The 14,916-nt window shown below is 36.8% G+C and overlaps 1 protein-coding gene across 1 annotated transcript in view; it reads left to right on the top strand.

Annotated features, from left to right (window-relative positions):
* The window catches only part of SLC16A10 (solute carrier family 16 member 10), a 70,915-nt gene that overhangs the window by 51,391 nt on the left and 4,608 nt on the right, over positions 1-14,916 (top strand). The window contains exons 4-5 of the mRNA XM_082050106.1: positions 11,759-11,902; positions 13,698-13,926. Of these exons, the coding sequence (XP_081906232.1) occupies positions 11,759-11,902; positions 13,698-13,926 (373 nt within the window). The remainder of the gene's footprint in view (positions 1-11,758; positions 11,903-13,697; positions 13,927-14,916) is intronic.

Genomic DNA, 14,916 nt, shown 5'->3' with positions numbered 1-14,916 from the left:
AGGAACTTATTTGAAATTCTTGGTATGTACTTTGAAAACTATTCACTTCTATATACTCAGTTTCTGAAAGGCCTTATTTATTCAGGACAAAAGTCTCTCTATTTTGCCCATTCAGAAAAATAGTCATTTTTTGCTTGTAAATGTTACCCTCCCCAAGTAAAAGTTTTGGGTCATTAAGAATTATTATACTGGAATGTAGGAAGGGTAAAGAAATGAACCAGGATTCTCCAGGCAGATCTGAGCTGCTATTTCTGAACTGCTATAGGATAGTCAGGATGAATCTCACTGCAGTAGTTGATGTTCTGCCTGAAAAGACCCCTGTCATCATCTGTTACATTACTTATAAATATTTTTGTAACTCTTCAAGTCCCCCCTCCAATGTTGTGTCCCTAAATGTTGTCAGGTGTGACATCATAGATTCACACCTTATTGGAGAAACCAGTGTTTCAGTTGCTGTCCTTGCAAGAGTGGTCACCTCCACATAGATGGCAGCAGTTGCTTTGTGTTCTCTGCAGTGGGACATGCACCTGCTCGAGGAGCCCCAGGAAAAGGAGTTTCACACCTTGCAGCAGGTGAAGCTCTTCAGGTTGTGCATTCTCTGTGTACAGTCCCAATCCTGCACCTCTCTCCTCCCTTTAAGTCTTATGTCCCTGGATTCTCCAGTGGAGACAAATAGAAGCACAGATGGAAATGCTGTCCTTTGTCTGAGTGGAAAGCATGATGATGAACAGTATGTTGTATACTGTATGGATTCTAGTAACCAAAAATCTCTGAATTTAAACATATATAACACATGCATGTCCACAGTAAAGTGCATACAAATAGCACATCTTGAATAAATTAACTTCTTGCAAGGTAAGTGTTGTCTTTGTCTTGTAAGCCACTTGTATTATGTCATAAATTTAAAAACATTGTTTAAAATAATGTTTAATACCTATTTGGTATTTTACTCAAACTGGAAAAACATGAGCCTCCATCACTACATTCATTTGCTTTTATGGGCTGCTGTTCAAGAAATCTGGTCATTTCTTCACATCTCCTGCATTAGTTGTTTGTCTGAAGTCTGCTGCATCTTCTGTTTCCCCAAATCTGCTGTTAGTCTGTTTTGTAATGATAGGATAGTACCTTTTAACTTATGTCCAGTACTAACAGAGAGCTGTGTGTCAAACAGATATTTCTCTATACTGTAGATAATCTAAAAAAGTTAAAACTCTAGGCATCAATTTTAGCACTATTAACTTTGTCATCCACTTGATCTACCATATTTTGGTCTCCAATGGAAGAGACTAACAAGGCATTGGTTTTGTAAAGGTCCAATGCAATTATTAAGCAGATATCTGAGACCCCAAATCTTCAGTAGCTTTACTTGCTTTTCTAATATTTGCATTTATCTCCCTTCAGATCTCAACATCTGCTGCAGTTTGACTGCTCAGGTTAGTGAAATTTTCCCCCTTTATCCACTTCTGTAATTATCCTGTGTACCCATTTATTGCCCAGTATTCCTCCATGTTCATCTGGCAATATTTATTCTTGGCTAGATTGTCCACTTTTGACATTGGGGTGGTGTGGGAAAAGAAAATTTTCTACTTTATACTTGTAATTATTATGAAAGCATATTTAAACTATGTTTTCCAAGTAAGTATTGGAGAGGAATAAAAATCTTAAGTACAGAAAGAATAGAAACTGAGAAAAATAAAACATTTTCTTCCTTTTATTTTTTTGGCAGTAAATGAAAATTTACAAAAAATATTTTAGGTAGCAGGTATACTCAGGTACAAATCATAAGATGTTGAAGGATAAGAGCAAAACAGTCTTCCTCAGGTGTACGCATTACTAGTGAATTGAATGGTCTGAGTTAACATTGGTTTCCTTTGTATCACTCTAACAGAACACTAGCTAATGTACCTTGCATAACAAACTATTCTAACAGCAAACAAAGCATATTCAAAGTCATATTAAACTGTGAAGTGTATTATCTTTTTCTTTTTTTTGAAGATGCTATTTCAGTGGTAATCTCAGCCTCCTGTCTTTGGATGCTTAAGGCATCTTGATCTGAACTAAACTTTTCAAGCTGCACAAGTGCCCAGAAGCCTGTGTTCAGTTGTTTTTTCCTGCTATCCTCATACAGAGTAAAGAAAACTAATCACCAAAATCAAGTGAATGACCTTTCTTCACTCATATGCAGACCAGTTTTTGTGTCCAGTTTCTCTTCAGAGAAGAGCTGCATAGAAACCCTCCTTGTTTTTTAAAATTCTCTCCAGACTTGTGAATTTCTTTCAATGTATTTTGAGTTTTTCTTTGAGAAATTCTTGGAACATAGCTCTTTCCATTTGATTGCCAGTAATTGTCAAGCTGTGAGCTATTTTTCAGGTGCTTTTCTTATGATTGAGTTAATTTGTCATTACTACTGGGTGGAGTATTCCTAGGAAAAGAGAGAGGTGGGTTTGGATTGCTCCAGGCAGGAAGGAAAACTGAACAGAAGTGTCTGTATCTTGAGTAAGAGCTATATCTCAGTATGAGGAGAGAAGACTATAATCATCATATTTTTGCTGTCTTTTAAATGAAAGTATGACTACTTGATTCAATTTCTCTGGGCCCTGATCTGGTAGATATTTGGCAGTGTATTTGTGACTTTCATCTAAAATTGGGATTCTTTTGAGAGTTTTCTTCTTTGTTTCCGAGTAGAATGAGACAGGCACTTCACCCAGCTCTGTCAAAGCTGAGGTGATTATGAGCATGTCCACTAGTAGGTCTCTAACATTGAAGTGTTATCATCAAAATTATGTGGCAGCTGAATAAAGGCTTAAGAGTGTATATTTTGCTTTTTACTCACCGAAGTCCTATGGTTTAAGGAGTTGAGGTGTGAGAGACTTGATAAAAGTAGCACAAATTCTCTTGTGGAGTAAGGAAGTCAACCTCTCTTACAAGATGACGGTAGTGTTGTAACATGTAGGTAGATGAATGAACCCTTCTTTTACTAACCAGTTCAGTCCCAAGTTATTTGCTTATTGTGTTGTTCTTAAAGATAAGAAATACTGTATTTATGTTCATAAATTTTAGAAGAGGCTGCTGTAATAAGCTAGCTTCTTTTCATGCAGATGAGTTGAACAATCTTGTCTCATAATCTTACTGCTACTTCTACTGGTTAGTTGTAAAATTTACTTGAGGTAACAGCATTACTTTTTAACATGGAAACCCATACTTTTGTAAAAGCTTTTTGTTCCTGGCTAATCACTTTCACTGATGCAAACAAAGACTTTCGTTCTGATCTTAGTCCATCTTCCAGTGTTTGTTTGTCATTTTCCTGTCTGAGTAGCTACAGCACATGAGCTCTTTGGATAGGGTTTTCAGTATGACAGATTCCACAGACCTTGAGTCAGCCTTGTAGCTGTCTTTCAAAATGTTTTTCATGCTGAGGGGCACTGACCTTGCTTGACTTGAAGGCCTTCAGTTTGACTGACTATTCCTTGTGGTCCAAAGAATAAGAAGCTTCTCCAGAGAGCAATTTGGAGCATCAGGGTCTCAAAGAATCTTTTTTATTTTTTTTTTAAATCAGGTTGGAAGACTAGCTGGCTAAGGCAGACATCTTCAGCAGTGAGAAGACATCCTTTTCTGCCATGTAAATGCTATAGCTAACACAATACTCTAATAAAGGTCTTGATTATTGCATTATAATGGTGTTAGCCCTCACCTTTTTCCATTTACTACTTCATTTAATTGGTTAATGCACATGTCCTCTCATATAGTCAACTGTAAGCTTACCTTCAGCTTTGCTGAACTGAATTTTCAGAAGCTGAATATATTTTTTCTATAAAATTTGTGATATTTCCAGCAATGTCTAATTTAGGCAGAAATAAGGAAGGAAATAAGGTATTTAACTGAAGTAACTATAATAATTTTTAGTTTTAAAAAAATCATTTTGTTAGCATATCTTTGCACTTCTTTCTGGACAAATAGCATATGCTGTTATATTCCCCTTCTCAGTATTTTTTAATTTTTTTTAAGCTAGGATAATGAAGGTTGACCATAGTTGTTTGGAAGTCAAGGCCAAGGCATTATCACTAGACAGAATAGTACAACAGATGTGTTTTTTTTAAAGTTGAGGAGGACTAAACTGGATGTGTAGCAGCAAACTTGTATGAAAATTTCACTTGAGTATGCTAAATAAAATTAATCCATACTATAAGCTTTTAATTTAATACTATAAAGATGAACTTACTATATTAGTTTTTAGTTGCTTCACTTCTGTTACCTGCTTTGAAAATCTGTCTTAAATTGTGTTTATAACAATTAGCCAAAGTCTGGTGCATACAATGTTAATCATCAGTGGTTAGTGTTTTCCTGTTATGTTGTGTATTTGTACAGGATATCTTAATCCATTGTTTTGATATTCCATAATTTCTTAATCATAGCATAGCATATAATATGCTCAGTTGTAATTACATAATTTATAACCTGATAACACTTTATCACATCAGTAAATGCCACAATGATTGGAAAACAATGACTTACATTCTACTTCTAAAATTGATGATGTCAGACAATTGCCTCCTTCAGTCATAAGGTTACTTTTAATCAAATGGGTAGCAGAGTTTTACCAAACTAGAGTTTAAAATAAGTTTTCAAGTTATAACACTCAATATGTATTTGTGACTGTACTAAGACATCCATCAAATCACTTCATGAATTATAGAAAACTGGAGGTATCCCAGTACTTTATCCAATTTACACAGTTTTTGAGCACAGACTTAACTTTGGAAAAGGACCTTCTAAAATATTTTAAAATTTTTCTTCAGTCATGTTTTTCAGATTTCTCCTTATTGATAGATATTTCTTTTGGATTCTGTACATGTGGTCCATGTCTTTAATGAGTAATGTCCAAAATAGGACATAATAATTCAGCTGAGGCCTTACTAGTACTGAGCAGTATGTGAAAGTCACATCATGTTGTAAATTGATGTATTCCATTACTTTTGTAATATGGTGGTATTATTAGAACATGCTGAAGTTCAGCCTACTGAACTTTCAGTTCCTTTTCTAAAGAGCTGCTGTGAGATCATTCTTTCATCTTCTATTCATGCATCTGATTTTTATCTTGTGTAGTGTTTCTTGAATATTATTTACCTCATAATGTTTTAATGGAAATTAATAATTTATTTCACACTATTGACTGAGATGCCAGGTTGTCAAGATAATTCTGAATTCCAGTCTTTTCCTTTACAGTACCTGCAATACTCATCATTTGATGTTATTTGCAAGTTTAACAACTGCAGTCTCTATTTTACTGTCCGTATCATTAATGAAAGTGTTAAATACTAGTACATTTGGTTTTTACAGAGCCTTCTTTGGCAATCATCTTACATTTTGCAGTTACTAACTAATCTTTAAAAACAGCTTTTCCAAAGGCAGAACGCCCGTCTTTACAGTTGTTCCTTTTAAGTCATGTATTCCAAACTGGTTTATAAGAATTGTTATGTTTGAGAGAATATCAAAACACTAGCCAAGGTTAAGATTTGTTACATCTGTCCTTCCCTCTGTTGTCAACGTTTGGTATATACCCTGTAATAGAGACGAATTAGATTTTTTTTTTTTTAAATCTACATTCATCCTTGGCTCATGATGGTACCTGTTAGAGTTTTATAAATAGTTCTGGTTTTGTTTCCTTTTCTGCTGTTATTCTGGGAATTCAAGTTGATGTGACTGACCCATAACTCTCTAGGACTTGCTGATAGTAGATAATTTTTGACACAGTGGCTAGTTAGAGTTTTGGGAATAAGACAAGCCCAGGAAACACTGCTTTAGGGCCACAAGGAACAGATAGAACTAAGGCTAAGTTGTGGGTTGTAGTCACAAATGAGAATCTACTTTAAAAATGCTTAAAGGGGGTAAGTTATTTGACAATTTAACTCTCAATACTCAAGTATATGTAACACTTCAGTTCTTACATATCCCCTGGCTTTATTCCTTATCCTTGTTTGCAGTCCCTGTGAGGTTCCCTAGACATGAGTGTGCTCAATCTGTCTTGCTGCTGCCACCCAACCCACACCAATCCCACCAGTATCCTTGTGCCCATCTCTTTATGCTGTCTCTTGTGGCTACAATGGGATCTGGTATCTGCTGGCACCTCCAGGCGCTACTACTGGAGGATGGGAGCTGCAAATATCCTGAGACACTGAGTGGAGCAGCAGAGGGAAAGAGCAGAAGTCATAGACTTCCTTGTGTAGCAGTGTAGGGGTCATCCCCCATGCTTTGGGCTTTTCTCAGGCCCCAGTGTACTTTCTTGTACTACTCCCTGAATGTCTTTCAAGCCTACTAATTGGCATCCACACTCTCAAGATCTGAGAACTGGTTTAATTGCTTTAAAAATGATCAGCATTTGTGACTCCAAGTATAAAAACTGTTTATTGGTTAACAACCATTGACTTGTTTTTTCCAATTTAAGTTTTATGTTGTCAGTTGCCTGTTTTGATCTCTGAGGTAACTCATCTTTCACATACTCTCAAAGATAACTCTTAACAGCTCTGAGATTTTACTTTTTTCCCCATTTTTTAGGGCAAATTTCTTCAGGACTAGCTACTTTGGGGAAAAAATGATTTTAACTATATCAGCTTGAGTTTTTATTAATCTAATGTGAATTCTGAACTTTTGTTTATGTTAAATAGGCTTCACAGTTAACCTGTCAACAGGTTTTACTTAACAAATTCAGCTTGTACTTGTTCTGAATCTTCATGATGCATGGATTATTTTGTTTAATCTGCTTTACTTAGTGGAGTAAGAGAAATTTTTCTGGTTGTAATGTAATAATCACCTTGTCTCTTTAATTCTCTCCTTGTTCATTATGTAGATTAAATTGACCAGAGACAGAAAGAGGAAGTATCACTGTTGTGACAAGTATGTAAACAGGAATTATCTTGAATGTGTATATTTGTATATTCTTGTCATGTGAAGACACTTAATTTCTAAAAAATACTGCTGTGTACATCTCAGAATGATGGCACTCCCTTATTGGATCTGCATTACATGTTAGTAATGCTATTTCATGTAACTTAACATGAAGAACATTGTTCCAGTAGATGTTCACAAGTCAGGACTTAATGGTTTGCTAGTTTTTGGTTCATCAGTAAAGGCTTCTTTGGTGGAGTATGGACCAGAAATGTATTTGCATTAGATGATCTTCATACAGTTCTGCCAACCAACTGTCTTTCTGTGATTTCTGCCTACTCCATACCCCTCCCCCCATTCATGGTGAATCCTTATGTTAGAGAATGAAGAGTGATTTGCCCAGAGTTACTGTATGCTCTGTTTTGCAGCACATCCTGGAGCTTTCAGTCTTCCAGGACAGTTCACTGCAAAGTTCTTGATATATGTTTATCAAGGCAAAAAGTAATATTTTTTTCAAGGTCATTGAAGGAGTTGGCTTGTTTCAGGCTTGTGGTTGACTTGTTTATTGAAGGGAGGCTGCTGTGTGATGGCACTAACAGCACAGAAAGATCCGAATGTTTTCTGTAAGGCTGTTCTTTTCTCAAGAGATAAGTGAAGTAAACCTAAGCTTTTAGTTTTCTGAAATTTTGAAGATTTAATTGTAGTCTTGAAGATGAGCACCAGTATATTTTTTTTTTTCAACGCATACCACTCCATTTGTGTCCTGCCAGTTGCAAATACCCTACTTGGACATGCACTTAGATTATTTTTGTCTTTTGCCTTTCTCGCACTTACAGCTTGGGAAAAAAAAATAAATCTGAGTGATGTAATGACAAGGCCATTGTGCTTACTAATAATACTGAATGGGTTTTTGAAGGCCACAGTAGTAATAATCAAATAGATAGATTGTGGAGGTATTGCCATGTCCAGATTGATGGCTGTCTGATACTTTACACCAGTCTAGAATTATTTGGGGTGTCTGGATTTAAAATTGTTGCATGGCTAAAAGGGCCAATTAGTACTGAAAAACACAAGTGCTTCTACCTCAGAGCAGATTCCATACCATAAGCCCTATCATAAGCCCTATGATAGATTCAGTCTCTGATTGCAGTTTTTTGCCTGTAAGGTTGTTTCAGACTCATCTGACACTGCATGCAAAGGTTCATCTTTGTTACTTACAGGCAAAGCTCACCACTCTGTGTTCCAAGGAAGCACAGTTTTGTTTGGATTTCTATAGAACTAATGCATTTCTAGAAGGCATGAAGAATAAAAAGCTTGTGCAGGCTATCCTTTTTATTTTCTTGTCTGGAAAAGATATATCAATATCAAAGGAACTCCCCTCATCTCTTTGAATTTGGAGCAGTTAGGAATAGTATCTCCAATTTACAAATGATACCAGTAGTACTCTTTGTTCAGAACCAGCCTAAGGACAGTGTCAGACATCAGGACTTGAAGAAAGTGCTGTTCTCTATGTGCTCAAAGTTTTCTAGTTTATATATTGCTGCTGGCCGTCTCTTTCTGTGAGAGATTGCATTGTGTTTAGCATACTAAAGCTTTACTCGATTGGGAATTCCCAAAATGGAATATACACAGGAGAAAAGCAGTTGACAGAGAATTATTTCTTACTAGTTCATCACGTCCTCTTTCAGATGTAGGTTCTTTGTGTTTGGAGAAAGGAACCAGAGCTATGCTCAGATTGCTCTATCTTTGATTTAGTGCATGACTGTAACTGAAATGTGTGTGCATTGAATGGAAGATCTTGGCAAATTCTGGGTCTTGGTTGGATGGAGAGAGGTTGGTAAAGGCAGTATATCTGAAAGCATTCCAGCTATTACCAAGCAGCCAATATTTCTTCTAGTCTCGCCCCAACAATAAGAAGAATGTGGATAGTAAGATCTGTGTTTGTATGCATTACCCTGATAAGAGAGAGCAAGAGTACAAGGTAAAATGCTGGTGCCAGGGATGTGTTCTGTTATATTGTGTCTGTCTGTCTTGATTTGGAAAATTGGATTGTACAACGAGAACTTACTTTAAATAGCAATGAAGCCATGCCAGTCTGAAAAATCTTGTACTGGTTGGCTCAGGCAAAGTTACAGGCCTTTTCTACACTTGGGAAAATCAAACCCTGCAATTCAGCATGCACACAGCTCTAATGAGGGAAGAGCTAGCTGCATTACTGGGAACAGGCAACACCCACAGGAAAATGCTTTGACCTTCAACATGCTGCTGTGTGCCTGGGTCCCCATTTGACTGCTGTAAATAATGCCTAAAGAGTCACATAATTACAGCCTATATTGTTCTGCAATGACAAGAGCATTAATGTGTGAGATGCTGCCTGAGAAGGTTCACAAGTAATTGCCCATCCTGGGATTTATTGAGTGAGTTTATCAGTTAAAAATCTGTGGAAATCTGAACTTTGTTTTAATTACTTCATCATAAATAAATGTATTTAACCTATAGTTACAATAAATGTCCATAATGAGTTAGCATTTGCAGCACTGAATTAATCCTGAATCACTGTATTTGCAAATATTCAGTAAATAATACTGCTGTTCCTTTCTGCTTACTTAGTGACTATATTACTGTAGATTGAGTTTGCTGTTGAGGGTCATAAGGTCAGCTCTGAGACAAGACCAGGCTGCTCAGGGCTTTGAGCAGCTGGGTCTGGAAAACCTCCAAGGAAGGAGACTGAAGGAGCTCTCTGGGCAGCCTGTGCCACTGTCTTCCTGGGGAAGAAGTTTCTCTGCATATCTTGTTGGAAGCTTGCTTTATGGTGTGTGTAAAAGAAGTGAAAGCTAAAAAACTAGACACTGATTTGGATATTTGAAGATAAGAGATGAGTAGTGATTATTTTCCTGCTTAAGGAGTGGATTTGATCCAATATTCCCCCATTGAGCTAAGAGAGCACAGCATTTCACTTGGGAGTGCTGCTTTGAGAAATCCAGTAACTCGGTTGCAGAGGCAGGGTTGATAGTTATCTAGATGTAGAGCTTTACCTCTTGAAAAGCCTCTGGGGAGTGCATGAATCACTTCTGCAAATAAAACAAACCAGAGGCTGCAGAAACATGGAGCAGGTGACAAGAATGGCAGAAAATACCTTCGCTTCTCTTGCTGGCTGGGCCAGCAGGTGCTGACAGACATGTAAAGGTAGGGGTGGGAAAACTGTCAGCTTTTCCTGTTCTCACCTTGACAGAAAGGGAATAAATAGCACAACTTATCTTTTCTGTTTAAATATCATTTCAGAAGAAAAGTTTAGATTCTGTTCCCAAATGGGAAAGGAAAAAAACCCCTCAAAAATAGAGCAAGCATCTGTCTTCAATTGAAGTTAGAAGTTACTCATTAAAATCAAACCCAAACCACTAACCCTTATTTTTTTTCCTTTCAGACAAAATCAATTATATTGGACAAATTAATATTAGATTTAATAGACTTCCTGTGACATATAAACAAAAGCCAACTGATTTTATACTTAAACAATATTTCCTGAGTGACAGTGATTTTCTTTTGTTGGAAAATAAGCCTTTGCTTATGTGTTAACACTCTGGCCAGGAAAGAACATTGTGACTATTTTGCTCTAGAAGTATTTACTGAAACTGAAATTTCCCATTTTATAGATAGGAAAATAAGGGCTCTCTAGTTTGAAGTTGTTATATGATCAGAACTAGTAACAAAAATTGTTGTGCAGCTTTTGCTATCCAGATCTGTTGCCCTGTGGTTACTTTGTCTCCCTCACATATCAGTTTCTTCTGTTTCCTGTTTCTCGCCTCTGAGTCTTTACAGCTTCTTGTTTGGAATTAGTTATGAGCACAGGTGGCAGGACTATGCAAATGACTTCTACATCTAAAGCCCCTTTGGCATATTTGCTCTTGCCAAGTGTGTTTCAAAAAAGTGATTGTGCAACAAATCTGTCTTATGGGGTAATTTCTGGTCTTCATGGTTGATTTAAAAAAATATTCACAGACAACCAGTGTGGAAAGAAACAAAGAATATATATATTTTTAACATGACTTGGAAGGTTAGAGTTATTGATACTGGTAGTTCATCACATAGTAGCTGATGGTCTATTGTCAGAATTTTTGGTCAGTTGCTTTAGTTCTTTACGTTGAAGTGGCTGATAAATCATTCTACCATTTGTCGCTGCTGTAGCTGCACCCTCTCCTGGAAGCACTTGCTGGTGTGTTTGGCACTGCAGGTGGTTCCTGCTCCTCTTCCTCCTTTCCCCTGGATGTCATGGTGACCATGGATGTCAGGATGAGACAGTCTGGAGGGCACCTCCTTCTTGCACTTCCTGGCCTCTGGCTCTCTGCCCCATGCTTCTTGCTCCTGCCCTGGGATATCCTATAAGTTTGGTGGCGTGTATCTCATGTCTTAACGCTCAGAACAGTACTGTAGTGATACTTGTGCATCACCTTCAGACCTGAGAGTGTGTCCCAGCCAGTGAAGCCACCAGTTCTAGACATCTTCTGTGTTTTCTGCATTATTTTATATCTATGAGTGGTAAATTAAAAGTGGTTGGGGAGAATCCTTCTGGGTTCTCTTAAGGGTTCTCTTCAGTTTTCTTGGTATTAGATACAGCCTTGTTGTTTTCTTGAATTCATTAATTGTGAATAAAGCAACATATTTTCTGATTGTTTTTATTGTATTGCGCTTACTACTGATAAGCCAGTGCAAAACTTATTCTAAAAATCTGTAAAGCAGAGTAAGTTAGTAGACTATTTGTAGCCATATTTGTAAGTCTGAGATTCACAGATTATTTCTATTTAACTCAAGTTATCTAAGGTTTATCTTCCTTTTAACTCTAAAGCCAGTTTATTTTCTCAACCTTCTTTTAAAACAGATGAAGCACGTAAAAGACAGATTTGGTGACAGTGTGCCAGAAGAAGTGCTGCTGCTGTGTCTGGGCATTACTTCAGGAGTTGGCAGACTGATCTTTGGCAGAGTTGCAGATTATATTCCTGGTGCAAAAAAAGTCTATTTACAGGTATGTCTTCAAACTGTTCTGAAGGAACATGCAAACAATATTCTGAAGGCTTTGGTTTCAAGTACTGTTAAGTAAGCAGAATTAACTTACTGGAGAGTCAAATCTGAGAAGCTAGGGAACCCAGTGTATGGTTTTTGATCATGGGAACCTTTGGCACAAAGTTAATGATTTTTTTTTTCTTGTTTAATGCTAAGGAAACATGTATACTACCTACTGGCTGTTTTCAGCTGAGACTAAAGTTACTAGTCATTAGCATGTGAGTGAGAAAACCTTTGGAGATTCTCTAGATTCTGCTTTCTCTGTTTTATTCCATGATTTCATAATGGTTGCAGAAAGATTTATTTTTTCCCCCATGTTTCTCCATTAAGGATTTTGGATCTCTTTTCTTGATCTTTGATAGGGAAAATTTGATGCCAAGTATGTTCTGTGCATAGTGCACACCAGTAAAGCCATGGGACTATAAGAGGTGCCTAGTTAGAGATTTTGTTGAATGAAGGGAGTTACTTCATAGAATCATAGAATGCCCCGAGTTGGAAGGGACCCGCAAGGATCATTGAATTCTTGCAGAAAGGGTCACAGCTTCCAGGAGTGCTGAAGGTTGGGGATGAAGAAGGATATACATTATTTTTTTCCCCTCCACATGTAAAAGCTATTTTTTCAAGAGAGTAGCAGTGTTAGTGTAGATTTTTAGTTAAACTTGCATGTTATCAACCATTGTGTGTGTTTGTTTTTTCAAAATGCGTAACAAGGGAGACATCTAATGGCTATTAACTGTATTACATTATTGAAAATAAAAATTCCTAGGAAAGAACCAACTTTCTGAAGATGGAGTATTTGTTGCCATAGTCACACAAATTTAGATTTCATGATGATAGGGACTGGGACTGTATCTCATTCATTTGCATTGATTAATACCTACTTTTACTCTTTCAAAAAATGTTGATATTACGATAAAAAGTGAAAAGGCGGGATGCACACGTGATTTACAAAGCACAAATACCAAACTTGTAGTAAAACTACTTTTTTTTTATTCTTTTCCTTTAATAGCTAGAACTGAAAACCATGAACTTTTGTTTAGGGAATGAACTAGGATGCTTCTGAGTGCTGTTGGTTTCACCTAGTTTTAAGCAGGAAAAACAGGTTAATTTTTGCTGAGGTTTCCTATGCTGATATACAGAAGCTGCACAAACAAAACTTTAAAATTTTATTCCTTTAATTTACAAAACCCAAAAAAATCTTAGTCCAATATTATAATATAAAATCTTTGAAAGTATGCATGGCTATAAGAATACAGCACAATACCTTTATGTGGAAGAATGGAAATGAGACTTTCAAATACCACCTCTGAATATAAGCACCCTGAAGTAATCACTCATCATACTGATATTTTTACTTAAATTACAACAGTGAGGAGTCTAAAGTGTTTTAGCTATAAAACCTTTGGCTTTCATTTGTGAAAAGAGCAGAGAGTAACTTTTCAAAAAACGTTGATGCACAAGAGATGACCTTACATAGTGACTGCAAAACAGTTGATTATAAATGCATTTTGAAAACTTGTGAAATGGGTACTGGAATTTCTTCACATGTCATGACAGTTACATGTGTTTGTTTTATCTTGGTTGCATGACTTCTGATGGTGGTAGCCCATGGAGACTTATTTATTTTAAAGTCAACACAGGAAGACAATTCACTACAAATGCAAATGCAACAAAGCTCATCTGTTCTGTGTCTTTGCTGATTTGATGTAGTATGTTTTGATTTTTTTTTTTTTTTTTTCTTCCTTGGTCATGTTCAGGTGGCCTCATTCTTCTTTATTGGCCTGATGTCTATGATGATTCCACTGTGCCACGTCTTTGGAGGTCTCGTTGCTGTCTGTCTCTTCATGGGCCTGTTTGATGGGTGCTTCATTTGCATTATGGCTCCTATTGCCTTTGAACTTGTTGGGGCTCAGGATGTCTCCCAGGCCATAGGATTTCTACTAGGATTCATGTCAATACCTATGACAGTGGGTCCACCCATTGCAGGTAAGTATAGATATGGGCTGTAGCTGTAAATGTTTCCATGGTTGCATGACTTTTGGCCATATTTTCTGTTCTTACATCATATGCAGTGCATTTAGTTTTCTCTGCACATGCTCCAGAATATATGGTGAATTTAACTGCTGTTCATGGCTTATTAATTTAATATACTCTTTAAAGTTTGCTTCAGTCTTTTTTACCAAATTATGCAGATGTAAAAGAAAGATGGACTTCCAGTTGGATTGAAGACCTGATATTTTCCATGCTGTTGAGGTGACAGCCTATCTGTTGATTGTGTTATAGAAGGATCCCAAATTGGAATCTGAAAATCGGACTCCAAAATATGCTCATGCAAAACCAATTGTGAGGATAACAGCTCTGGTCACTTTAATGGCTTCTTACAAGCAAGAACACTGGCATTTTTCATTCTTTGATGGGAGACTGTTTGACAAAGTACTGGTTTTGAAGATGAAGATTCTTCAGTTCTTTAGGAGCTTAAGCTACAATCCTTACCAGTGCTGATTTCCAATCATAATTTACCCTGAGGTCTTGTGAGTGCTACTGAAAGATACTTAGTGAGATTTAAATTAACTATGTAGCATTATAAAGAACAAAATTTTAAAGCTAGAACAGCCTAGATGAGGCAAGTCCTGATCTGGAGACACTATCACAGCTATTAATACTTAAATAACATTTGATTAATGGGAGGAGTTTTGAGAGAGCAACTAGAGTGAATTGTTGGAAAACACACTCTTTAATAAGAGGCTTCTAGGAATGCAGTATGTGCAGTATATTTGGAATAAGATTGAGGTGCCTTGATCAAAGACAGCTGTTGCCAAAAGAGGGAGAATTCTCCAATTCATTGCAAGATTCAAATGCTGGAGAAGCTGAAATGAGCCAAATTCAAATAGGAAATAAGGTATGTGGTTTTTAGTGATGGGTGGTAATTAAAGGGTTGAGTGGTGACATACTGAGTTCTTCATTCCTTGGAGTCTT

This window comes from Streptopelia decaocto, assembly GCF_964273445.1.
Source record: "Streptopelia decaocto genome assembly, chromosome: 3".
NCBI lineage: Eukaryota > Metazoa > Chordata > Aves > Columbiformes > Columbidae > Streptopelia > Streptopelia decaocto.
Note: the sequence above shows the minus strand (reverse complement) of the source record. Positions and strands in the feature narration are given on the sequence as shown.